The 27,781-nt window shown below is 48.5% G+C and overlaps 1 protein-coding gene across 1 annotated transcript in view; it reads right to left on the bottom strand.

Annotated features, from left to right (window-relative positions):
- Nucleotides 1-4,392: 4,392 nt before the first annotated feature.
- The window catches only part of HS3ST3B1 (heparan sulfate-glucosamine 3-sulfotransferase 3B1), a 29,424-nt gene continuing 6,035 nt past the window's right edge, over nt 4,393-27,781 (bottom strand). The window contains exon 2 of the mRNA XM_039703748.1: nt 4,393-8,532. Coding sequence (XP_039559682.1) covers nt 7,914-8,532 — 619 coding nt within the window. The 3' untranslated portion in view covers nt 4,393-7,913. The remainder of the gene's footprint in view (nt 8,533-27,781) is intronic.

The following is a 27,781-nucleotide window of genomic DNA, read 5'->3' as shown; positions in this document are numbered from 1 at the left end:
TGAAAAAAAATACATTATTGTTCTGTGTCCCTGTCTGAGGATCACCTGAGCAGACCACAGCCCATGCTGCAGATGGAAATGCAACATGTAGAATTATGGAGTGGTTTGGGTTGGAAGGCACCTCAGAGATCACCTAGTTCCAAATTCCCTGCCATGGACAGAGACACCTTCCACCAGACCAGCTTGTGCAGAGCCCCATCCAACCTGGCCTTGGGTACTGCCAGGGACAGGGCAGCCACAGCTGCTCTGGGTGCCCTGTGCCAGAGCCTCATCACTCTCACAGGGGAGAATTTCTTCCTAATGCTTAGTGTAAATTTGCCTTCCTTCCCTTTGAAGCCATTCCCCCCTTGCCCACATGATGCAACCCCAGGTTTTGTGTAGGTATCTGCTAAATTCTGCACTGTACTTCAGCAGGGATGCCTGTGCCATCCCTGTGCCATCCCTGTGCTTTCCTGGTGCTGGTGGGCCCCAGGAGATTTGTGCCTTGGAGCTTCCCCCTGGCAGAGTAGTACTTGGCCTGAACTTCACTCTTTCCATCGTTCTCCTGATTAAAGAAAGCCAAGAGCTCAGTTCTGCAGTGGATTCTGTTTTACCCATAACTGAGCAGCACTTCAAGTGGGTTTGGATACCACTACAGCCCAGTGGCTTCAGCACATCTCCCTGTGTACCTGACAGAACTCCCCTGCAGGTCTGCTCAGGTACCAGCTGGGCTGTTGGGCTTTTGATAGACTAAAAGCCCAAACCAGAGCCTGAATATGCAGTGTGGTACTAGAAGGAATTTCACAGTGAGCAAGGATAAGCTGAAGTCCTGGGTAACACCTGGGTTATACCCTACCAGAGTTTCTGGGAAGGGAGGCTGGAGTTGTGCCATGAAACCTAAGCTGCACTCCCTGCCCCCTTTCAAGGGTGATGCAGAATTATCTAGGGATTCTCTCTTTATTAAAAAGAAAAAAAATTCTTTGTTTCAATGCCAAAAAGTTATATAAAAATAATTCATGGCCAGATTAATGACAGAGAGTAAGTCATTAGAAATCAAAAATGAGATAATTCTGTTGTAGACATGAGTGATGGTGAGAAATAAATTATATTTGTCTGACATTACTTAATTAGCTGGAATCATGGCGCTTTCTTAAATTTTCTTTGGTGAAGCTTTTAAGGTTTTGACACATCAATTCCCAGCTAAATAACCTCAATGTCAAAGCAGTCAGTTGCACCTTCTCTGCCAAGCCATTTTTGGAGCGTATTATTTTAAAACTTCATCCCTTTGTTCAGGAATTTGGTGGCTACCAGCACATGGCCTGTAATTTCTGGCAAAAGACCAATATCCAGTTCTTCCTGAGGGTAGCTGGTACTGATATTCTCCCAACCAGTCCCTGGTGGGATAGGAAAAGATCATGGCAAGGAGAATGGAGATGTTTTCACTGCTTTGAGCAGCTCAAACAGACAGGAACCCTTAGCATTGCTGCAGTGCTGCTCATCAAGCATCTCAGAGGACTTAATGAGCGTGAATTAAGCCTCACATTTAGAGCTGACTATAAATAGTTGCAAATAATATTCCTGGAGGACAATCCTCTCCAGTTCTTAAGCAAATTGCTCCAGTGAGAGTGGCTGAGTCTTGCAATCCTATTTGTAAGACCCTTCTCAGGAGGAAAGAGTAAACTGCAGAGGCAGAAGTCAAGACCTAAAAGTCCTGCAGGACTGAATCATGGTCTGCTGGAAAATAAGGGAAAGCAGCAGGAGGAAAAGAGAGTAAAGAGCTTGGTGAGAAGAGCTCAGACACGGTGAAACCGGCCAACCTACTGAGTGTTTGGGACCACCTGCTCTCACAGTGAATTAGGCTGTAGGACCCTGCATCAATCAGGTGTCTTAAAGAAATTAATTTTAATCTGTAAATAAAGGGTGGGAATCCTGATTTACAGGAAGGTCTGAGGATTTGCAAGGGCCATAAAGTATTACCCCAGCTGAAGGTGCCAGCACTAACATTTGACACAGAAATGCCTCTCTCCAATAAAAAATCCCATTTAACAAGGCACTGAACAATGGCCTTGCACAGAAATGTTTGAATGATTTATAACCAATTAGTCACTATTACTACCTTTCTAAATATATGCATTAGGAAAAGTTTTAACACCATGATTCTTAACCACAGAGAGAAATTGGAGGTTAATATTTTAGCTTCAAATAGAGCAATTTACCGACAGATTTAGTGGCTAGGTAACATTTTTGAAGGGGATTAAAAAATAACAAAAACTGCAATGCCCTGCTGGTTGGGGATCTGGGACTGCCAGCAGCACAAACTCCCAAACATTTGGACACTGGGCACAAGGAAAATACACATATACAATAAAGATATCTTCCTGAAGACAGGCCCCAGTGAAAACCTTATTCTTCAAGGTGCATTTAAATGAATAATTTTGGCCCAAAGCTCAATAAATTTGGTTATACCTATGAAATCTACTAACTTTTTCAATGTCTTTTTTAGCATGGGCTCAACTCCAAGATTTACCCGCACTTCTTGCCCTCACAGATCCTGCCCAGATCTTTCCCTCGTGCTTACATGCTCTCCAGATTATCCTTTGTCATTTCACCCTTCCCTCACTTTCCTCAGGGAGGTCTCAGCACTCTCTGAGTGCCACACGGAGATGTTCCTGGCCAGACAGAAATGTTCCTGTGCCCTTTCAGGTGGATTCCTCCCTGCTCTATGTATTCTCATCTCTGCAAGGTGATGCTTCTCCAAGATGCTGCCATCAGCCCAAACATCTCCCCTAGAAATGCCACATTCACTTGCACAATCTGGAGACCAGTTTGATTTCTATATTAAAGAAATTATTTCTCACCTTTCTTGTATCAACCAAGAGGAAAAGTAACTCCACCTTGGCTACCACCGTGCTTAGCAGCAATGTTACACCAGTAGGAGAGACTATTCACCACCTTCATCAGCCCATTTGCCTTCAGGAGCTTCCTCCTTCAGCTGATGTTCCAGATCTACAAGAAGAACCTTCGGCCTATCTTCTTCAGAGCAAACCCTTCTCTGTACCAGACCCCCACGAATCACAGACATCCTTATTCTTTTCCTCTGGATGCTCTTGCCAAAGCAGCACCTGGGAATGGTCCCCAAACCAAACTGGGGAATGAATCCACAATATCCACGAGCCCAGGTACAACTGGGAATAGTTTTCAGGGATATACAGAGGACAGGGCAGATGCTGAAACCCACTAGGGCTCTAGGAATCCCCTTCCCTTTCCTCTGCAGCACCAACCCACCTGTGAAGGAAAAGCACCCTCATGCTTTCCAACCCAGAACTGAGCAGCTCACATAGAATACAGAAATGAGGGACAGAGGTCCATGAGCTGCTGTAAAATCAGGGTGAACTCAGATCCAGGCTGCCTCCAGGACTGACATCTGCTGGGGCATTCACACCTGGTTTGGAATGAAATCAAGGGGAGGTGACAATGAGGTAAGGAACAGCTCAACTCCATCAAGCTGAGGTCATCCAGCTGTGCTGCTTGAAAGTTACATGGGAACGTTAAAGCAAAATCTGCATATTTTAAAAATGAGACACCTGTAGAGTTTAAGCATTGCCAGAGTTTGGGAACACCTAATTACAGCCCTGACCAGCTGGAGGTTTCCAGGTTAAATTCTTCCTAAATGGCAAAATTAAATCTTGTGCTCTGTTCTCCTTCTTTAGAAGGTCTCTGAAAAATGGACAATCTGAAAGAGTACCATCAATTATTCTGCACCAGATGCAGGACTTGCAAAGAAAAATGAAATTATTAAAACTCATTTTTAGTGTGTTTTAGTGGCAAAAGGTACATTATATAAATCTAATTCTTCAGGTGCTGCATTGTAGAGCACTGGCCTGGGACTCTCCTGAATTATGTGGTAATGAAGTTTTATGCCGAAAAACGCTGAGTGTGTAGGGAGCAACAGCAACCCCAGAGGCTGGATCAGCATCACTACAGTAAGAGAAAAGCTTTGGAAAAGTGACTTGGCTGAGGTTCTCCACTGCAGCGGTGAAGGACTGAGTAGGCCTGGAGCATCCCTGAACCCACCCAGTGTTTGCAACAGGACCAAGGACGACAGTCCCTCAGACCCTTCCCCAGGCTGGGTGCAGCCGTGTCCAGCAGGGCAGGACAGCCCCAGAGCACAGCCTGAGCCGTGTCCAGCAGGGCAGGACAGCCCCAGAGCACAGCCTGAGCCGTGTCCAGCAGGGCAGGACAGCCCCAGAGCATAGCCTGAGCCGTGTCCAGAAGGTCCAGCAACCCCAGAGCACACCTGAGCATCGGGCACCTCCATGTGCCCCAGGACAGCTTCTGGCTCCAGAGAGCTCCATGGACACTCCTGGCATGGACAGCACCTCCAACCCTCCCCAATGAACACAGCCATGCCTGTCGCTTCAGAAAATAGAGTTTTTATTTCTTCATACAAATAGTATGAATTATCAGAATTTCATTTTCCTAGAAACATCTTTCTCTGTGTAAAATTAATTTGTGTTGTACATACCACAAAATACTCCATATACTTTTTTTTTTAGATTTTCTTTTTTGTGGCTTTTTTTGTGTGTTTTCCTTTCTTTTTTTTTTTTATTTTTTTTTTTAACAAATTGGCTACTACACTATAGAACCTTGTAACAGACAACACATCACTAATAGCTATACTGCACTTCTGAATACAGGACTGAATTAAACTCAGCCATAAATTAATGTTACAATGTGGAAAAAAAATCAACCAACCAAACTTCTAATCACACCTTCAAGCTTAATTTAAAAGAAAAATAAGTGGGGTATTTAAAAAGAAATGCACTGATTCCAGTGTTAGCAACCAGATGAACACCACAGAGAATTCACCTTCATTGTCATATTTGTTAGGTAAGGCTCTTTTACATTAAAAGTCTAGTGCAGACTTCATTATGAAGGATACTGAGATAATTTGTTTATGGTTAGAAGAGTTATTCCTCACGCTCTGTATTTCCACTCTCCTACAAGATTGCTCAAGAGTTCTTCGCAGCAGGGCTTGATTATACATATGAAGCCCACACTCTGCTGAACAGCTGAGGAAGGCATTGGGATATTAAACACTCGTTTCCGGGAAAGCAAGGAAGACGTAGGGGATGTAAAACTCTTGGGGCACTGAGGACCAGCACAGACTCCGCAGGGAAGCACCTGGAAGGAGCCCATGCCAAGACAGCTCCCGGAGGCTCCACCAGTGAAACACTGGGAGGTGGCACAACCACGGCTGGGAGCTCACCCAAGGGCCAAGTGGAGAGGTCAAGCTTCTTTCCATGCATTGCATAAGCTGCTAGAAGGAAGACGGAGGTTTTGAGAACCAAAAAATTACTTGGCTTTCCACCAGGAAGTATTTTCTTAGTGCCTGCAGCTCCTTCCCCTCAGTCACCCAACAGTGGCAGGGTCTGCAATAAAGCAGACACACTCCTGCACTCATCACCTGTCGTGGCAGCAGGAAACAGAGCCTGGGACCTGGCTGGAGTTGAAGCCAAACCCCTCAAAAGTGCATAGATCCACCCAGCTGCTCAGGCCTGCAGCTGGATTTTGCAGGGGCTGTCAGCCTGCAGAGCCCAGCAGGTCCCGCATCCCGCCTGAACCCTCTGAAGTCAGACTGCATTGGCCCAAACTGTCATTTCTTCACTAGAAATGTCTCAGGGCAAGAAGGAGAACTTCCCTGTTTGTAGGAAAATGTGTTTGGAGGCAAACTCCAAGGAGGAATTTGGATCCTGCTCACAGCAACTTTGTAGGCAGCTCAGCCTGATGATGTTATGCTTAAAATCTCCCTTTCCTTGAGGTCACCCACATGCACTGCACCTCAAGTGTAAACCCACACGTGGTGGTGCAAGTCCCTAAATCCCTTTGGAGGTGTGACACTGCTGAGCAGGCCAAAAGCCCTCAGGTTTAAGCAGAGCTCTGAAGGGCAGCTCCCTGGCACCTGCAGCAGACACAGAGCCAAGTCTGCTCTTTGCTCTGTCTGCTGGAGCAGGACTAGTTCAAGACCCAGACAGAGCAGCCCATGGTCTGAAGAACATTTTCATCACCCAACAGCCACAGCAGAGAGATGGAAGGGGCAGACAAGAGTAAGGAGGCTGCAAAAGTAAAACAAACATTTGGAAAACACCACTGAATGGGCCCCACCACAGCTGGGCACAGCTGCAATGGGCAGCTCCAAGGGGGAGCTATGGGTAACTATGGAGAGGTGCAGGGCATGGATTTCTATAGGCAATGCATATGAAATTAGATGTTCTGCCCATTGGTGCTTTTGTTGTTTCCAATTTCACTCACACTGCCTCTGGAAGTGCTCCCACAGCAACCCCAGGAGATGCTCAGTGCAGTGCACCATTTCAGGGCTGAAGATGAGGTGTGGGCAGTTCTGCTGCCCAAAGACATCAGAGCTCTCTTTCTGTTAAACATTCAAGGACAAAATCATTTCTTCTGCCACTTTGCTCTGAAGGTGTTCCAGTCAAGCTGGCAGAACCTCTGGCAGCAATGATAAGGCATCAGACACACACAGTGCTTATAAGGACCTGCTGAGCCCACAAAACACTGGCAGAGCTCTTAGGACAGCCCACCTAACCTGTCCTGGAGTCCCACAGCTAGTGCTTACACCTGAGGAGAAGGATTTCATTCAGGTTAATGGTTACGTATTTGGAGCCTCCTGTCCTGCCTGGCTGCTACCCCTGTGCTCAGCCAGGGCACCCAGGGACTGCCAGGAATACCCCAACCCCAGCATGCCCAGATTCCCCCCTGCCCTCCTACACATTCACCCTTGTTGGTAGAGCAGCACTTCTCCCTGGCTCTAAGCAAATTATGCTCCTTGGGAGAGACCACAGATAGGGTGCTGGACCAAAAACCGATGGGAATTAAGAGGCTAAGGGTGATGTTCCCCAGTCTCATGTACTGGAAGGTGCTGTGGTGGCCATGGGGCTGGAGGTAACAGTGCCTGTGCCATGTTCTGGCACATGCTCCATGCTGGGTATGATGCCAGGCAGACACCTGAGCTTTTCCCAGTGGCTCTGCTGGTGTCTTTGGTGGGTGGAGGGTGCTCCATGTGCCATCTCCCAGCAGTGCCTGGTGTGCATGGGTGTTCCTGGAGCAACACTCTCTGCACTCTGACCAGCACCACACATGTCACACACAGATACAGCATTTTACATTTGACCTGCAGTAAAGATTTTAAATGCATAGAGGGACTGTGGGCAAGAACCTCCTGGACAAAAAGCAGGAAGAAAAACTGTACTGAGGAGAGCTCTGGCCATGCAACAAGCTCTGCAGGTTCTCTGCTGGAAAAAGAGCACATTGCCCTCCTGGCAACCCTGAGCAGGAGCCCTTGGCTTGGGGTTCCCAGGCTCACAGCCACTGGGAAAACATGCTGCTGGTCAGCAGAGGTATGTGGGGTGCAGGGATGCCCAGCCTTCCTCCCACCCACCCCAGAGAAACACCTCCCAGGGCCATGGGACTAACCAGAAAACTGTGGGATGAGGGAGCACAACAGCGGAGCAGAGACTGGGACACTGGAATAGGGAAAGCAAATGTTTATAAAGGCCAGATACCCGTAACAAAAATAAACTTGTGCTTTCCCTCCCTCCCTTCTTTTGATTTTTAAATACAAATTTTGTTTAGGAAAAGTGGAAGCACTGTCTGTTACAAACCAAACCAAAGAGAAAGAAGAAGGGCAAAAATCCAAGGAAAGGAGAGACATTAGAATAAAACACCGTGGAATGTTAAACAGGTTACAGGCTACCGTTCTAGCCAGTGTGGTTAGGCAGCTTAGTGAATTAATTGCTTAGGAATTAAAAATAAATTATTATAAAATAGATTTCTGTACATTTTACATACATATATATCTCTTTATATAAGCAAACCGTGCTGGGCAAGTAATAACAGGGGACTTTCCCATGCCAGGCTCAGTCCCAGCCGAAGTCCTGCCCTGTCATCTGGTAGAACTTCATGTTGAAGGGCCGGTAGAAGTCCCTCAGCCTCTGCACCACCTCCTGGTCGATGTCAGGGTGGGTCCTGCCTTTTGTCTTGCCCAGGCAGTGGGGTTTGCTGCTGCCCTCCGCCTTCTTCAGGCACGGGAAGCCCTTGGTTTTGTTGAAGTAGAAGTGTTTGTCCGTGATGATCCTCTTGAGGCCCAGAAAGTCCTGGACCCTGCCCAGCTCCCCCGCGGGGTCGCTGATCAGCCTCTCCCCGCTGACAAAGAGGATCTGCCCGATGGGGAAGTGCAGCAGCCAGTTCTCCAGGTGCTTGGCGTAGATGCCGATCTGGATGGCGCTCCACGAGGTGTCGATCAGGCCCGTAGTCCTGTTTTTGAAGGTCAGGCTCTCGAAGGTGGGGATGTCAGGCTTCTTGGAGAGCGTCTGGGTGTAGTCCGAGATGGCTCTGGTCACGGGGTCCCGCACCACCACGATCAGCTTGGTGCCCTTGGACATGGAGGAGATGCGGGCCGGGGCCTCCTTGGTGACGAAGTAGCTGGGGGTCTTCTCCATGGTGATCTGCCCCTCCAGAGTCCTGGGCATCAGCTCCCTGCCAGCAAAACACACAGACATGGGTCAGAAGGGCAAGGAAGAGGAACAAAAATACCCATATGCATCCATATGTATGTTTACACATAGATACACAAGAATTCTTCTCCCTAAAATGCCTTCACAGGCCATTTGGATCATACAGACAAATCCATTTCCCATTGATTCAGGGATTAGAGGGGGATTATTATTAAAGGCCACTGTATTAGAAATCCAGTTGAGTAATCCTGCAGTTATTCATGAGTGGATTAGCTGAGCTACACTCTGCGCTTGGACCATGGCTGAATGTACCACACCAGCTTTGGACTGGTCAGGATGGGTCCTGAGCTGCACCAGGTGGCTGTTCTGGCTCATGACAACACCACTGAGACCTCAGCCCCAGTCCAGAGCTCATTTCCCCATGGGAATGAGAGGATGGTACAGCAGAAAAGCAGGAGATCTCTAGAGTATGTCCACCTCACTTTCCCTCAGCGTTCCAAATGCAAAACTTTTTCCAATTCAGGCAAGAGGGTGCAATTTTTCCCTGGCACGACAACAGCAGGACTTCACTCACAGGTGTCCTCTTGCATCCAGTTTCATCCCCTGCTTTACTATTCCCTATCACTTGTTTCCTCACATGAATCAGAAAGGGCATCAAGAGCTGCCCATGGCATCTTCAGCACATCCTAGTCCAGGAAACAATGAGGACAGCCCCAGCCTAGCATTTCCCCACAGGTTACAGCAGGCCAGGATATGGGATACAACTGTGGAGAACACAACCTCAGCACATGGGCAGGACATACCTTCACAAAGTACTTTTAAAACTTCCAGCAGTTCTGCCTTATTCCCTGGCTATTTCTAGTGAACCACATGGGGAAAGTGTAGGGAGCTTGCAGAATTGACAGAAGTGGCATGAAGCAGGAAGAGTAATTTTTCCCTATTATTCACTAGTCAAGCTAAAATATTTTAGACCGTTTGCCAGTTCTTTCCCTTTATAGCCTAAACAGACTCATTTGCTCCAGGTTGCAAGACAGTTGAAAAGAAAAGGCAAAAGGGGAGTCAAGCACGAAATTAAAGTTATAAAACTTGATTAAGTTTTCAAAGCATCCACCCAGCACAGAGAAATAAGCAGCCAGTGTGTGATCTGCAAGCCTGAAGCTGTGCTTTCCTTAGCCACAGGACACCACACAGAGGCTGTTCCCAACAGCCATCTCCTCCCTGACTGCTTTTATGCTTCCACAGCAAAGGTCACTAGGGCTCTTGCAGTTAAAACAGCCCCTGATAATTTGAGCTAAAGCCAATGGTTGCCCTGTTCAGAACTCAAAAGAAGAAAACTGACCAATCTGTTCTGAGAGCAAATACAGGGGATCCAGGAATGAGAGGTCTGTTTGCATCGAAAGTCATCCCATGTCTACGAAATTTGGTCAGTAGCTATTTATGCAACTATTGGTGAGCTCACACTGTACCTGGTATTTTACTTCACCAGCCTCTGGCATCACCTTTGTGCAATGTGTTTCCTGGCAAGGGGCACCCAGTGGCTGCACTTCCATCCTCCCTGTGAGCTGTGCCTCGAGGCTGCCCATAGAGCCCCTTCTCCACAGTGCCAAGGTGGGAGACAGTCCCTGTGCCAGATCTGCATGACACTCAGAAGTGGCAATGGACAAGCTGGACTATGGAGGAAAAGGATATCAGTTTGAGGAATGTCCAGTCATGGCCAGAGGTGGTGGCAACCCTGAAGGCTGGGATTTCAAGTCCACACAAGTGGAGTTTCACATGCAGATAAAAATAATGCTGGTCTACCAGATACCTGGAATGTGAGAGCTTCTGAAAGGCAGGAGCTAGTGTGTGTGTGCCAAAACCAGCAACCAGAATAAAGCTCTGACTAATTCTCTGCCTTTCTGGCCAACTCTGCAACCCCATAATGCTGTCACAGAACAGGGCCAGTCAATAACGCTCAGAGCAACTCTTAAATTTGTCATGGGCTGATGTAGATTTCGACATTTGCTCATTAAGTGGTGTCTCCTTTTATGGCCACATTAAACCCAAGTTCTACATCCTGCACTGGCCACCAACTTCTTTTCAGCTTGATTTAAGAGGCTGTTTTCCACCCATGAAGTCCTTCATGGCCTGGGACCTGCCTAGAGAGGAGAAAGCTTCCCAAAACATTCTCAGGTTGCCCGTGTTCCACTGAAGCCCTTCAGCTTTAGGTCAGGCTCATTGGATTGCTGGTTGTTTGGGGCCCTGCATTTTGGGACTGATTTCTCCTCCAGGACTACTACAGCCGGTATTTATCAGTCTCATGGGAATGATGCAAGGTTTCTTTTTCCCCTCCTTGCACAAGAAAGGCATTGGGCAGGGCTGGGCTGTGAAACAGGAGGAAATTGCTGGGGATGGAGTGCCAAGTCAGTTGATTCAGTTGGGAAACACAGGTTCTTAATTAGCATTTCAGCAAATACAGAGGAGCTCACCATAAGTGGAAGAAAGCAGGGAGTAACTCTTTGCCTAAGAGGCATCCACTGGCCTGGCATCAGCCCCTTTGCAGAGCAGCTCATCTCCTGGACCCACACTGCAGTTGTGGCTGAAAGTATTCAGTTCTGGGCAAGCCTAAACCTCCCAGATTGTTATTTTTGGAGAGGGCCTGAATTCTTGGCAATTTAAGAACCTTTTGCTGGTGACCCATCACAGCAAGCAAAGCAGAACAAGGCACATTGACACACCTACTGCCCTCAGGTTGGCCAACACAGGCTGAGGTGAGCAGAGGTAGAAACAGAAACTTCACCTCATGTACAAGGCCTGGATCCACCAAAACCAGCCCTGGGGCCCTTGCTCCTGCTCTCCCTTCATTGTACCACATAGGGGCCAGGCATAGCCCAAAACTGAGACCCTCAAGATTGTCTCAGACTCTGCTTTGCTTGTAAAGTGGCTTCATGAAAGAAAGACAGCTACAAGTGAAGCCAAATATTGTGGCCCATAGGGGTGGTTTGAACCTCTGACAACAGGAAAGCAAAGTTTTACTGCATGGGCATGTCAGTTGTGAGGAGCTTTCCCATGGTTTCCATAATCTCCCATAGAGGCACCATCCATCATGCTGGCAGCCAGAGACAGCAGAGCCTCAGGGACAGAAGGAACTGCTACTTTGGCTGGTATGAACTCATAGCAGTGGAAAAATCACCCAGGGAAATTTATTCCCATTCAAGCCACAGCTGGAGAAGGGCAACTTGGCCCAGCAGAGCACTGCAGCTCCAGCACAACACACTGGACATATGTTTTGGTGGAAGGAGGACCAGATCCAGACCTGAACATATCTGCTCCTGTGGCTCCAAGACAGCCAGGGCCATGCTAAACTACAACTTATGCTTTGGGAGGGGAAAGAGGAGCTGTGATGGAGAGAAGCCACGATGCCCTGGTGGGATGCAGCCCCTCAGGAGAAAGGAGTGGGGTCCAGCAGAATCAGCTCAGGTGGATCCAGATCTCCCCAGGCAGCTTGTGGAGCCTCTGTTTCTGTGGAGGATTCTCAGGCACCATGGAGACATGGGCAGCTCCTGCCAGCACTGCCTGAGACAGGGTGAGAAAGGCAGAGGTGCAGCTACCACTGCTGTCCATACAGGACTGCAAAGGGGGATGACAGAGGGAGCCAGGCTGTGGGAAACAGAGAGCTCAGCTGAGCCCCAGGGCTGGATAGAGACACCACTGAGGGCCATAGTGGAAACTGTAGTAGAAAATATAGTATGAAAACCTTGGCAAGCCATCCCTCCTGCCTTGTTATCCTCCTGCCTTCTGGCAACCTGGAGTTCAAAGACCTCTGGAGACAGCATCTGCATCCAAATCATCCTATTTCATAGCAACTATGAACTGTCTAATCCTACAAACCCACAAATACTTCTGGCCTTGAGAACATCCTACAGCAGAGAGTCCCAGCACCAAAGCACTGCCTCTACCTGTCATTTGAACTCCAGCCCCACTTCCCTGCTTGGGAAGGGATGAGGCACCTGCTTATTGAGCATGGAAGAAGGAAATGAGGATGAGGAGCACCAGCAGACTCCCAGCGTCCTTTATTGCCCACCCAGCCCAGCCAGAAAGAACAGGAGGGGCTCTGCACTGCGGACTAGGGCAGAGCTGCCAGGAGCAGGGTCCCAGCAAGGGGAGGAAGTTGCTGTGTGAGCACAGCTATGAATTTTGCACAGCCATGAATTTTGCACAGGCAAAGAGCAAACCCCTAACCCTGAGCTATTAATATATCAAGAGGGACAGAGGAAAAGCTTTTCCTTTAATGAACATTTCCTCAGTGAAGCCTGCACCCTTCGTAGGCGAAGTGATAGGCTTAGTCTAAAGATGGATTGGCCTACTTTACCTATTAACCACTTAAACTAATGTAATAAAGGCTCTCTTCATTCAAACAGCCCTAATCTCTAGCTCCACACAGCAATGAAGCCTGGAATAAGAAGGAATACTAAGATGAACTCAGCCAGGCTGTTCCTTGCAAAGGCACTGGGCAGGGGATTTTGTGGGTTTTTTTTTAAGTGCAAACTTCTCCAATGTGAAAATCAGACCCAGAGTGAGATAAATTTACAAAGTGGGGATGACAGGTGGCCACATGGTAATCCAATCCTGAAGCCTAATGCCCTTTGTGGCAGCTTTTGTCTGCACAGAGGGGCTCCACAGCTAATCTGCTGCTACTTCTCAAGGAGGAAGAGGCCAGGGGGGTGAGGGGACCCCACAACCTGTTGCTGCATTATTTGCCACAGGTAGGACAGACCAGTGCAGGGCAGAGCACAGCCGTGGTGCCTGGTTTTATCCCTGGGGACATCTGTTGGTCCCCCCCTGCACCTCCTGCCACGGCCAACACCTGCTGGGATGAGCCAGAGTCTGGAGCCCACAGTAGGGCCAGGCTGGGGGAGCCGCCACAACGTCTGCCCCTGGCACGTGGGGGTCACCAAGCCACAGCCCAGCCCACTCAGGTGTCCTGCTGCCCAACAGAAGCTCCAGAACTGAGCAGATGGGCTTGGCTTTCTGAGAAAGGTTTCATGCTGGATAGGTTCTTGTCCAGCACCTGGAGCCACCCAGCACCACTCTGGGAGATGCTCCCCCTGCTCCAACAAATTCAAGTGATGGGTTCCACAGGTGAGTGTTAAAATCAAGTTGTGCTGTGATGCAGCTGCAGCCATGGCTCCTTCCAGCCTCACACCTCTCTGCTCCACACCACCACACCTCTACAGTCCTCTGTGCTTCCTCAGTTTCCCTCGGCAAAGGTGATCAAACTCTCCTGGAGGAGATGGAGTGCACTCACAGCAGCCACCACAGCAGCTGTGCCAGGAAATGCAGCAAGAACCACTTTAACACAGAATTTCTAGACTTTTTCCCCCACAGCTGTTCCCTAGAAGCAAGGAAAACATGGGAAATGGGAGGAAAAGCAAGTCAAATTATTTTGGACATCAGCCACATTCATGCCAAATTCATGTCTGTAACCTATAACCATTTGCTTTGCAGCCCAGCACTGCACACACAGAGCATCTGACCTATCTCTGATGAGTTTCTGCCCCATTCCTCACTCCTGTTTCAAGAAGGCAAAAAGTGATTCCTTTTCACAAAACCCAATTTTGACAATCCGATTTTTTTTTCTGTGGAAAGTGCCCCCCAGATCCTCCAAAGAAAATGCATAAATTAGATTGAAAAGTTAGGGTGAGAAGGTGAATAGAAATACAAAAGGTAAACAACAAAGTTCTTCTCCCATTCTAGGGGAAAACAGATTTTTAGCCTCCAGAGTAATGACAGAGGGTTTGAAAACCCAAGATATCACCAAGCTAAAGTACAGCCAGTAACAGAACAACCGAGAACATGGTACAACTTAACGCACATTATGAATTAAAGATTTTTGCTGCATTTTTAATTTACAGGTTGGAAAGCAAACAGGCCCAGTAGTGGTCTGTTCAGTCTTGGAACAGCTCTGAGGAATCAAGTGCAGAAGATGAGGAAGATTAAAGCTGCATCCCCTCAGAAGTTGATGCTTTCCAGTATGCTGCATGTTCCTCTGCCTTGTCCCCATCCCAGGGGCAGTTTGGTATCCTGTTCCCATCCCAACATGGTCCTGTTCAGCTTTGCTCTGGTTAGAATCCCACCAAAGCCAAAGGGCTCATTTCACATCACAGTCTATCTGTCCTTCTGTCATCTTAAGCCAAACATTTTTAAGGAGGGCTTTACTGCAACAGCCAATTCTCACTCTAATTCCTGCTGCTTCTCTGCCTTTTCTCTCCTCCCCATATCAATAAATACATTTAGGCTGAGTGAGCTAATTCTAATATCTTGAAAAAGAGCTGTAGACATGCAGGGAAGGATGGGGTGGTACCTCCATTGTGGTAGCTTTGCCTTGCAGTTCATCCCCTCTGCCAAGGTGATACCCAGTTGCTACTACTTTCCAAGGCAGCATGTTGCTGTCAGAAAGCAGGAAAAATGTACAGTGCTGGTAAGAGCAGCCAGGGGCTGGATTAAAACCAGCTGTAGCCCCATACTGGCACCTGACCACGAGCAAGAGCTCAGATGCTCATCAATCAAAAGCCCAACGCATCACCAGCTCAGCTCCTGAGGCCTCCCCACCCGACCACGTCCCTTTCCCCTCATGGCTGATCACAAAACTGTTGAATCCCAGCAATACCCCTTAAAAGCAAGAACCTGACCAGCTCTGGGAAAGATTGTTAAAGCAATCAAGCATTTTAATTGCATCACAAACCCTGCCACTGGCACACAGGTCAACTGGCTTCAAAATTATCTTCTTGGCTTTGACTCTGCTTTCTGGTGACAGCAATGGGAAAGGGCAATGAGGGAGATGGGGGGAGAGGAAGAAATAGAGAAGAAGCAATAGCAAATTCCTCTTTGGGTGTATGAGTGCTTGCTGCTTTATTATTTGATACATCATCTTATCAAAAATTTTCCTTGGCTTCAGCTGTTATTGCACCACAGACCTGTACAGTAGCAGGCAGTCTCTCCTTTTTTTATGACCAGTGGTAAGAACAACATGTGTGCCTTTGTCTCAAGCAGGAGTCTGTTGTTTGGGTTGGCAAATTATACAACAATAAAAGGGAATGGCTGGGAACCAGCCTCGGCCTTTTTGAAATGGATGTAACCCTATCCAGCTCCGTCAAACACTCGCCACGATAATTACACAAACCAGATGATGGGAATTAATGAACTTTGGGGGTGAGGAAGGAGTAAGTGAAGGAGGAGGGAAAGGAGGAAAAAATATGTCAGCCTGAAATCAATGTTTTTCTCACCCTCCTTGCTCCCTGTCCCCAAATCTGCTGGGTGCCCTTCACTTATTGGGGAATTTTGGGGATGAAAGGAGGGAGAGGATGGTAATTGTGTGTGAAGAGTACCCGTGAGGAAGGTGTTCTGGGACTTCAATGGGACCAAAGAGCTGGTGGCCATGGGTGGCAGCACCATGTACCCCAGAGGAACAGGCTCTGGTCTGGCTGAGGAGTCTGGTCTAAGCTCCTTTGATGCTGATAAAAAAGGTTTGAGGAGTGGGGAGATGCAGGGCAGGGGCAGATGGCCCTTTCGTCCCCACTCCACATGGCACAGCCAGGACACAACAAATGGCCCTGGCAAATCAAAGGAAGAAGTGCCCCAAGGAGGGGGAGCACACCATAGCAAATATCAGGGTTTAGGACACTTTTGGGGTTTAGTTTTTGGGTGTTTTTTTTGAAATTAAAGACTTTATTCACCTCTTCAGAAGTCCCTGCCTTCAAATCAGACCTAGGAGCCACCACAGAGGCTTGACCCTCTCTGTGCTGGGACACGGGGAGCTAATCCAGAGCTGAACAGACAGTTTGCAGCAGCATCCCAGCACCAACCTGGACAAAGCAGGGACTGATCCATGGAGGGTTTGTGCCTCTGGGAACAGCAATGGGTGTAATGAGTTCCACCAGCCTCTGCTGCAAAGGCAGCCTCCCTGTGCCAGACAAAACACATTTCTCACCCACATGCCTCCCCTACTGCATGAGATTAAATGGGTTAATTAGAAGCAGTCTCACAACCAAGATATGACATGCTATCCCTTGCAGGGCTGCTGCCTCCTGTATCAAAGTGCCATATATGGTGTACCACAGAGCTGCAGCCTACAGAGGAGGAATAACTTAGATCAGCAGAAACGCTTGGTGGGAGTCCTGTCTGCACAGAACAGGCTTATGCATTCACCAGGAAGCACAAGAGAGAAGCCCAGGTTCCACAGAGACTCCTGGGCAGCTGATGGGTGGTGTCACCATCGCTCCTGGGACATGCCTGTTCCTTGGCAAAGGATGCAAAGGCATAAAGGTGGTCTTGGAGGTGGCTGATTGGAGCAATCTCCCTTCCTACCTGAGCTCTTCTGCCTGACACACTGTGTCCACCTAACAATCCTCAGTCAATCTCTCTTCCAACCCCTCGTCTCCATGGCTGCCCCATTCCTTTAAGTGTTCAAGGCCAGGTTGGATGGGACCCTGAGAAATTTGCTCTAGTGAGTGGTGTCCCTGCGGGGATGACATGAGGGAATATTCAAGGTCCCCTCCAGCCCAGGATATTCCATGATTCCTCCTGAACCTCTGCATGCACAGCCCATCCAAGGCAAGGCACCTCGTTTGCCCATTTTCATCAGCCTCTGCCCTCACACCACAGCCCCAGCCCTTGCACCATCTCACCAGTCCATCCCTCCCCCCATCTCCGGCCTAGCTCCAAGTCTGGCAAGCACCATACTTTCCCCCAAGAAATCTCTCTGCCAGCCTGAGGACACCCAGGCTACCTGGTCATTCCTCTAACAGAAATTCCTCCAGCCCTACAAAACAAATTCAGAATGTTGCCACTGTCACTGGGTAGGTCATGCACCAACTGAACACAGGCTGCAGGGATGTGGAGCTTTCTTTGGATTAGGAACAGCTAAATTTTCAATCATTTTTTTACCTCTTCCCCACCCAGTGTGAGATGTTACAACTGCTAAGCAAGAACTTTCCCTCCTCCTTTGCTGGAGCCAGGCAAGATATTAATCAACGTCCCCAGTTCATTACACAGGCCCTCCTCTTCTCTTTATGTAAACACGGAAGCCTCTTTCTACTCCCCACCATACTTAAAAGCTCTGAACTTCCACTAAATAATTATCTTCACCAGGGGGAGAGGAGCAGCACTTTACATATCAAAGGGCTGCTTTGGAGGGATTTACAATAATTTAAGATGAAATGGTAAATATTCTATTCACTCCAGTTCATCTCCAGTAATAATTATAATCCTATTAGCAAGGTCCCAAGAAAGTGATTTCATTATCATCTAGTGAGCATCTATGTGGATTTCTTGGAGGGGTGGGATGGCGGAGGCCATAGGCAAATAAAGAAGAAAAAGCAACAAAAGATGCAATTGCCAGCATCTCCCTTCCCCCAGCAGGATTTGAGCTCCATTGTCCCGATGCTTCAATACTGCTTTGCTCTGAAAATAAGAGCTTTTGAGCACAGAAAGGGGGTGGGGCTGAAATGAGCATCTCGTTCCTTTTCGGGGCCCAGGGTCCCCCCGGAGCCCTCGGGCACAAAGAGCGCCCGGCGCTGCTCCGGGCAGGCGGCAGCGCCACCGGCAAAAGCTAATTGCTGTTCATGGGTGAGTTCCTCAGAATATTGCCCAGCATCACTGCGCTGTGCTGCCCACCAGTCAAGTCATGTGGGATAACCCTAATCTGCCTCCATTTCCCCCAAAAAAGGACAAAAAGACTGGTTTTGTTTAAAAGCAGAGCAGGGAGAGGGAAGTTCTGTGAAACTCATGATTTAAGGGGGAAAAATCCCCTGAAATCAGCAGGAAATATGACTGAGCTAACTGACAAACTGGGACTAAAGCCCCTTTATCAGAAGATCGCAGCACCAACTGCCTACACCAAACTGTGTGTTTTATTCCTGCTCCATGACTCCTCTTTACACACCCCGCTCGAGTGTTTAACTGGAATTTATCCCTGCAGGAGTGCCTCAGTTGCACCAGTGTAATCCTCTTCCCCCTCTTCTGGCACCTGGAGGCCACCAGTGCGAACCCCAGCACTCGCAGCAGAAGCAGGCATCTCAGCTCTGCCCGCTCTGGGAAATCAGCAGCTACTCCAGAGCTGCACCTCTGCAGGCTCCTAAAAAGCCAAGGTTACTGTCACAGTGTGCCAGAGTTTATTGCAAAGCTGCAGAAACATTTTTCTCAATAAATTAAATAGATAACAGCCTGAAAGGGAGGAAAGAGGAAGAATTTTAGGCATTCAGAGAGATTTCAATGCTTACAACTAATTTCTGGTAAAAAATAAATTCACTGGACTGCCTTTGCCTCTTATTCTTTTGCAACCAGAAAGACCAGCAACTTCTCCTCCCTCAAGAATTTATAGCCTAGAGTTAACATTATGTGTACTAACCTCCTACTGTGTAAAGATTTGATAGATCCACTTACAGACTCATTGCAAGACAAAGTTCTGCTCTTGAAGAGTGCTAGTTCAACACATCCTTGCACAGAGATGTGAATCCTTGAACTCAGCTTTACTTAAGTAGTACCAGTCCTGCCCTCATGAGAAGCTGAAACCAGCATCTGGACTGGGCAAGCCCCTGCAAGTACAGAATGTCCTTGTCCAGAAAAAAAACAGCTAAGTAAGAGAGTCAGGGTCTGGAGTTATGGCTTAACTGTGGAGACAAATAAATAAGACAAAAACCCCACAGCTCTTGCAAGGCTTTTGCTAGCTCAGAGTAGAGCTGTGCAAAGGAAGCCTGTCTTGGAAGAGGCTTAAAAGCAGATGAATAAATCATAATGGTGGGATATCCAAAACACATCCATGGTACCCAGGCGACAGAAAGGTCTCCTGCAGCAGAGGATATGGGACTAAGACAGTCCCCATGAACCCAGAGACTCTGACCTCAGGGGTTTGGCTTCAACTCCATCAAGAGAGCAACTGGGCTGCTCCCACAAGTTCCAGGCAAAGTCTACACCTCACTGTCAGCTTTTCTGCCCCTCAGCAGCCACTTAGACACGTCCAAGAGGCACCAATGCCCACTGCTCACACCACAGCTTCTTCCCTCTCACCTCTTCCCTGCTACCAAGGCTCGGGCACAAGCCCCCATGTGGCAAGAGCCCCAGCCAGTGCTGGGGTAAGTTCAGCCATCCAGTCCACAGCCCCAAACAGCTCCCACACCCACCAATTTGCTCTCTTAATTGTAGCAACGCACTAATCCTCTCAAAGGAGAGGTGCCCTGCTCCTTACAGGTCTTCAAGGCATCTCTCTTCCTCCTAGGTCTTGGGAAAATGCTTCCTTGCAGCTTAGGGAGCAATATAATCAGGTGAAGCCCCAGAGATGTGAGGATCTGGGGTTTGGGGGAGGCAGAAGTGGGTACTGAGACACACAGAGCTGGCACTGCAGAAAGTACAGCCTGTTGGTGTTCTGCTGCTGTCCCAGGAGCAGCAGGTGTTTCAGGAATCAGATGCCCAAAGCAAGTGGCACCAGAACTCACCCAAGGGTTGGACTACCCACCACTGCACGTGGAACAGAACATCCTCCTGGCTCATCCCACCTGTGACACCAGAGCAGCCTGGGGCTCCTGCCCCTGGCTAGGACACCAGGAGATATTCCTAACCCAGGCAGCCCCCAGGAGGTTATCCCAGCAGCCTCATCCCTACAGCACCGCCTCTTCCAGGCCTGCTCCAGGGACTCGTTCTGCTGTATGCTGGAGTGGTGAGCCCAGCGAGCAGGGTACACATCAAAGAGCACATCTGGTGAAATCAGGGCAGGGGAGGTGGTCACATCTCGTACCCCCCAGTCATCTGCATGGCAGCAACACACTGCCACACTGTTTCTGCAGCTGTGCTGCTATAGGGAACTTTCCCAGTTTCCCAGAAAAAGAGCTGGTTCTAGTTTGAGCCATTCTAGGGTATGGGTCCATGCCAGCTTTATAGATATAGATTTCTATGGCACATACTTAACTTTCTGGTTAAGTAACCCTGTAGTGGCCATGGCAGCAGCCTCTCTCCAGCCACCAAAAAGCAGCTGAACGTGAGTGGCCAACCCTGGTCTCAGAAACACCTGACACATTTCTACCCAGGAGAGCACTGCAAGGAGTTGAACTTCCCAGGCTTTGCCTCTCCTCTGGGACACTGCCAAGCCACCACATTTCACCTGCTCCAACTCTGCTAGAAAGTGGGAAAAAACCCTCAACCCACACAGCAAAGAGCCAACCCCAAAAGGAAATACAAGTCAACAGCCACTCCAGCAAGACACAGGTACAACCATGTTCCCCTAATGTAATGCTCATAAATCACAGCCCTGCTGAGAGGTCTTTTGTGTTTTCCCCAGCACAGAAACAAATGCCCTAATCTGTGTGCCTGCACAGGCAGGTAATTACTTACACTGATAATGTTGCCCTTTGTAAAACACCTGCACGAGCGGCCCAGCATTTGCACAGGGAGGACTTTGTTTGCCACCTTGACACACATTTCTCCTAATTAAGTCCAGCCTTCCTGCTCTGGGTCTTTACAGAGATGATTAGAGAAAAAAGCCTCCTGATAGACTTTGGAGACCTGAGTGATACCCCAGCTCTCACCCTTTGGATCATAACTCATGCTGGGGGAGTATCCCCAGTGATTTGTCTACCCTTACAGTAAGACATGCCAAAGTCAGGCTTGAACCACTGTGACGACTTAGACCCCCAAAAAGGGACTGGTGGCAGCTCTGCTCCTGCTCCTCTTCCTCACCATGGACATAACAAAGCAGGGAGGGCAGAGCAGGGAGACTTCATTCACCCAGCAGCACTTTCCTCTGTGCACTGACATGCCCTGGAACATCTTCCATGTCACATCTGAACCAGAGACCACTACTCTTCCACAGCATGTGGGAAGGGATCTCACAGGGTAAAACCAGGCTTGAAACAAATCTTGAGACATATTTACATGTACAGTTTTTCAAGAAAGCCATGTAGGATCTCCAGGAATTCACTTTCTGCATCTAAAGTGATCCAACAGGCACCCAGCACCACCTGAGCAGCAAAGACCTTCAAAACAACAGCACAGAAAACAGTTTTCCATTTTCATTATGAAGAAAGAAAGTTATGAGTTTTTTTCTGCCCTTTCTGATCATGTACACATATTCCACAGGCCAAGTAATGCCAAAAAGGTGCTGTCAAACCTCACCTGCACAGCTCCCTCCTCAGCAACACCCCAACCAGCCTTGAAACCGTGCAGTACTGAGGCTTCTCCTCAGCTGTGATAAACAAAGGGAACGGGATGCCTCTCTGACCATCAGAGGACCTTCCTTGTAGCCAGTAACAGCAGGGAAGAGCAAATCCATCAGAGGAAAACCAGGAGGGGGCTCAACCAACCAAGCATGTTCTGTACTCACCAGCTGCTCATTACCCTCAGCATCAAATTGAGTGGGTCAAGAATTTAAAATTGGTTTAGACTTTATTCCCAGCTGAGACACCTAATTAACTCCTGAAAGTCTTCTGCTTCCTTCTCAGAAGGGAGGAGTGGCATCAACCATAACCATCAGTAATCTGGGCACTGGCCAGGTCAGTATGACCCTCATTGGGATGAGCTAATTTTGCCACCCACTGGAACAAAAGGCCTGGCAAATTAATACACCGGTGATCCTATCAGTACTGATCCCTAAATGCATTTTAACACAAATGGGATTGTCACCTCAACTCATTTGTTAATGGATTTGTGATTTGCTCTCATAAAGGAGTAGTGCTGGAAATGAAGATCTCTCTGTGGCAAACAGACCAGGGCAGTGAGATGTCTGTCCAGAATGAGATTTTTTCCACCAACATCTCTAGTCAGGCCAGGATGCACCTGCTGATTCTTCCCTCCCTTTGACACCTTACATCAAGCATCAAAGACAGAAAATACAATTAATTTCCAGGACTAAAGCCTAGCATGACCATTGAGGCAATCAGGCTGCAGGTTTATGGTGCCACCACATCCCTGCATCCCCAGTGACACTGCAGGACTTGGGGTAAGGCAGAAGGAACCCAACCAGCCCTGGGAAGGAGAGAAGTTCCCAGTGAAGGAGGGAGACAGGTGCCAATTAGGGAAACATGAAGGAGCAGGTCTGTCTGCAGACTGCCTTTCTGCCCAGTCATTACCTGGGATCTTGGCGTGGTCATAAACAGTCAGTGACACCCAGCCAAGAGCTCTTTAAAGAGCAGGCTCAGCTGGTGGAGATGCTCTGCTGCAAGTACAACAGATGCAAAACACTGCTTCTCATTAAAAAGGTATTCACATAATTAGAGACTTCACATGGCCATACCAATGATTTGATCTAGTCCAGAGCATTCAGGCACTATTCAAGAGGGCCTGCTTGCCATTTCTGATGGCTTGGGTTGTCTCTGCATGTAACCCTGCCATCTCCTCACTCCCCATGCACTGTGGTGGCAGGTCCATGGCTATGGTGACAGCCAGGAAGGAACTTATGAGTAAAACTACACGTGCCAAAGCCCTCCAGCAACCTCCAGCATCCCACCCTGTCTTCATTCAGAGCCAATTTCCTTCCAGAGCCAGCCATGGGGCTGAATTATCCACAAGTCCTTCACGCCCTTGTGCATAAAGAGCACTGTGGGCCAGTCTGCCAAGGCCTTAGAGCACAGCCCAAGTGAAATGACTTTTCCCTGAACACTGAGGACTCTGAATGACAGCTATTATTATTCAGATGAAACCAAGTGTCAGATTAACAAATCAATGAGCATAAGAGATATAAAATGGGCGACTATTGAAGCTTTTCAAATACCCAAACATATGGATGAACCAAATGTGAATTGTAATTGACTCACCCACACCTTTGATCTCTACACCCTTGGGTTCTCAAAGAGACAGCACAACCCCCTCGACCCAGCTGAACCCTCTGGGACTCCTTTGTGAGCCTCACAAAGTCCTTTCTCTCTGCCTCCATCCCCGGGATGTAGATGCAGCCTGGTGCTTGAAAAGTGAGAGAAGTCAGCTCTGCCTTGGAGAGCCAGGGAGCTGGAGATGGACAACCTGCACTACCAAAACACAACCTCTCCCATGGAGCCCATCACCCCGGGCAGCTCCTCCACCAGCCCTCACCCCTGGTGGTGGCCCTCAGTCAACTACACACGCATGAGGAAACGTCCTGGGAAGCAGCAGAAGAGGGTCCAGAGCAAACACGAGCAGTGACGATGCTCATTCCTTGACTCCTGGAGCCACATGTGGGGTCTCTTTGGTTTTCAAGGATTTCCTGTGCAAAACCAAGGGTCAGAGTTTGCTGATGGGTTCAGGCAATGTATATGCTCCTGCTGTAAAACCTGGGCTGGTCTGGAAGGGCTGGAAGCTGCTCTGCACTTCTCCAACTGCCTTGACAGCACGTAATCCCTAATGCTTGATTAAGAAGTCTGATTTTTAATTTTCCCTAAGATGTTTCTGCAGCTACATTGAAAATAACATCGTGCTTAACTAAATGTTATCCCTCAATTTTTACATTTGGAGTGAGCTTCAACCAGTTTTAGATCGATACGTGAGAAAATGAATAGAAAAGCATTATCAGTTTTGATATCATACAAGCCTCAGCTCCCCAGGAGTCACAAGGCAAGCAATTGCTTGGGTTTAGCTTCAAGCCTCATTACAAGCTTAAGTTTTTGTAGCTCTTCCAGGAAACCTAGCCCAGCTTATTCTTCCCCTCCATTCTGCAAATGTTACACAAACATGCCTTTTGGGAGGTTTTGAACCCCACACTGTGGTTTTCCCATGATGGGGAACAAGCTGTCCAGCTTAGCTCTTGCTATACTGAGTCTCAAAGCAACAGGAGCTTTGGAATGCCAGCAGCCATTCCCAGCTTAGGGCTATTCCTCATCAGGCATCACCACTGAGTAAAGCAATTCACTCTGGGAAGGCAGACTTGGCATGTGCCCTGTCCTCCGGCACCAGCAGTGGGCTTGATGGGGGAACTGGGTGAGGCAGAGCAGGCATTGCTCTGCCCCCATCATTTTTGGGCTCCAACCCAGCTGTGCAGCTGCTTAACCCAACTGGTGAGCCCTGATGGAGCAGCCGAGCCTGTGACAACCGCAGGGCTCACCCGCAGAGGAGCCCCAGCAGAGGAAGACTGCAGGGAGGAAGGCAGAGAAGAGGAAACCCACTGGCTCTTAAGCTACTTTAGGACCACATGAGCTTTCTGTTTATATATAGCCCAATTAACTATTACACTGCATTGAGCAGTCATCTCTGGGGGGAGGCAGCAGTGGCAGGGCAGCAGGGCAGCTGGCAAAGGCTCCAGCATGTGCCCGGTGGCTCCTCTGTGCGTCCGGCTGTCTGGGCAGCGCCAGCCTGGAACTCCCAGAGCAGACAGCAGCTCCCAGCCCCTCTGGGCTTGCAGCAAACCCAGGGTGAAGCCCTAACCGGCTATTCCACTTCTGCTTTGGCAGGGCTGATATCTCCTCTCAAGGCTTCCTTCCCTGCTCAGCACTCTGTATTAGCTATTCCCTCTGCTTTTCCAAATGCCATGCAGACAGCCCAAGGCTCATTAGTTACCAGACCAGCTCGAGAGGGAAATTAAAAGGGGAGGAAAAAAAGGTGTTACAAGCTTTGTGTTAAGTTGCAGCAAGTCAGTGCACTGCACTGGGAAAGGGAAGAGCATGTCCTCAAAAGGGGGCAATGCCCGGGCTGCCCGGTTTTTTGCAGCTCACTTTGGTTGGTCCAGCTGTAGTTAAGTCAGAACAGGAGCCCCGGAATGCTCAGAGCCACCCAGACAACTACCTCTGCCCCACTGGTCGCAGGCGAGACCTTCATGAGCTTGCTCCTTTCCAACCCACTTGCAGAAGATGGAACCCCAGCACTCGGGACACTGGCTCTGATCTGGCACAATTTACTAAACGTGGCACCAGAGGTGTGGGCAGGGGTTCAGAGCAGAGGCACAGCACCTCAGTGGCAGACAGCACGTTTGTTCCCACACAGCACAGTCACGGGGTCCCTCTACAAATCACGTTTAGCAACAGCATTCATGGCCCTGTGTACAAACTGCTGAGGACCATGCACAGCCACTCCGGGACCGAAGGGCTGGGACACACCTCCTGTTTACTCCAACACCTCCTGAATTCCTTCCAAGTCTAATACATCTTTAGAAAAACAAACTGAAGGCATGCCAAAGCTGCAGGCCTTGCCAGATTTAAAAGAAAAAAATCATAGCTCAGTGAAGAAGCAAAGCACTTTATTAGGAAGACGCTGGGGTTTCATCCTCCCCCTAGTGACAACAGGATCCATGGTCTGAGCCTGCTCAGCCGCTGCAGCCCCTGGACCCCATTTCAAATCAAAAATACTACTGGAGCATGACCCCAGCACAATTGCCCTTTCACTAAATGAGCACTTTTCCAAAGATTTCCTACGCCTCCCTGTGCCATTCATCCACACTTGAAGTTTTATGTTTTCAAGTTTCAAGATTTTCAAGCTTTAATGCAAGTTTGCATTTGACAATCAAAAGAGGCTGAAAGCTTGGGGCTTTAATATGAAGCTTGTCAAGATGCTTTATTGAAGTTAATAATTATAATGGATTTTGGTTTCTGTGGGGACATTTTCTGCACAGTCACATGGATACACACTGAGGGTCTGCTCTTGGAGCCCATCCCTAGGCAGAGTTTTGGACTGCATTAGATACAGTCATGTTTGGGGACCTGGTTCAGTCTCTGTCATCACAGGCTGCTGAAGACTCGTCTCCTCATCAGAGCCAACTTCCCACATGAAAAAGTGCATTTTTAAAGGGAATTAGTGCAGCAGAATACAGTCATATTCAGTATTGTTGGACCATGTTTGTGGCAATGAAGGATTTGGCCTTGTGTTCACTTTTAGGAAGGATCTATCAAATGCACACATCCACCTAGCCTGCACACAATAATTCTCCCTCTCTTCTGAAAGAGCTGCCTGCTGCACTGACAGGAATGCAAAGTCTGTGTCAGTTCCAGGGAAAGGTTACAACTGCTCACTTTTATTACAAACCAGCCACTTTGGTGTATTCATAGAAATCCCCAGCAGTACCAGCAGAGAAGACTGGCCAAATTACAGCCCTGATCTATGGAATTTTATGAGCACAACCCTCACAAGAAGACCAGGACCAGGAAGGATGACACCCACCAGCACAGGGAGAGCAAAGCCAGGCTCCATGTGTGACACCTTACAAGCCACATCGAGGGCAGGGTCAGCCACACTGCTCTGTGTCCCAGACAGGCTGCAAATTAAACTCTGGGTCAGACCTGCTGCCAAACAGAGCCATGACTCACTTGATGCCAGGGCTAGGTCACACCATCCCTCTACAGAGATGTTCTTCCTCCCTTTTCTATACAGAGAGAAAAAACAAAACTGCTGTAGAAGCAGGCTAGTTCCAGGGCGTTTCCAAGGAGGTTAACACAGATGTAAAGCATTTAGCAGAACCTGGAATTATTTTTCTCTAAATAAAGTTTCCCTAGCCACCACGTGGCGGGGCACTGCCATGCTCACATATCTTGACAGAAAGATTTTAAAAATTGAATTATTAATTTACCAGAAATCAGTGTGAGATCTGCCAGCAGCACCTGTACACCTACATTTCTCTAACATTTCCACCATCATATAAGTCCCAAACACCCAAGTTTCTGGTCTTATCTGAATGATTCCTGAGGCCACAGGGCCAGGAAGAAAGGTCAGGCAGCCAAGCAAGCCAGCTCCCAAAAGTCCCTCCTCACCTCTGGACCTTCCCAGTGCAAGGGCACTGCATGCTAAATCATCATCACTGAGTTAATTTCCTCCTCCTTCACAGCTATTCCTAAGAGGAAAAGCACCACTCAGCACTCAAAGTCAGCATAGCATAGCACCAGGAGAGATTGTCCCCATTGGATCGCTGTTATGAATGGACTGAGGTGCACTGTACATCCCAGCCAAGCAGACCCTGCTCTCCACAGGTGGAGACAGAGGTTCTGTACTCCTGACCTCCATTTCTTCCCCTCATCTGACCCATGGCACAATGTGACGCCCTTCCCCACTTGTCTCTGCACCCCTTCCCACCACCTGCAGACTGGGAGCAACGCCCTGAAGGCAAAGTTACACCACCACAAATGCCTTTCCTGAATTCACCCCACCTTTCCTCTGAGCCTGCTGATAATCAATATGTTTCATCACAGGACCCCTTGTTTCCATTAAGAAAGCTAAGATAAGGTCCATTTACTCCATTGCATTCTGGCTGCTGCTGGGCTGAGCACCTTTAAAAAGTACATGGTGTTTCTGGAAAGCTAATTAAACACACAGCAAGCTGCTGAAAGACCTGGAATTGCAATGGTTAGGGCAAG

The sequence above is a fragment of the Passer montanus genome, unplaced genomic scaffold, assembly GCF_014805655.1.
Source record: "Passer montanus isolate IOZ18808 unplaced genomic scaffold, ASM1480565v1 scaffold168, whole genome shotgun sequence".
Lineage (NCBI taxonomy): Eukaryota > Metazoa > Chordata > Aves > Passeriformes > Passeridae > Passer > Passer montanus.
This window is presented reverse-complemented; position numbering and strand designations above follow the sequence as displayed.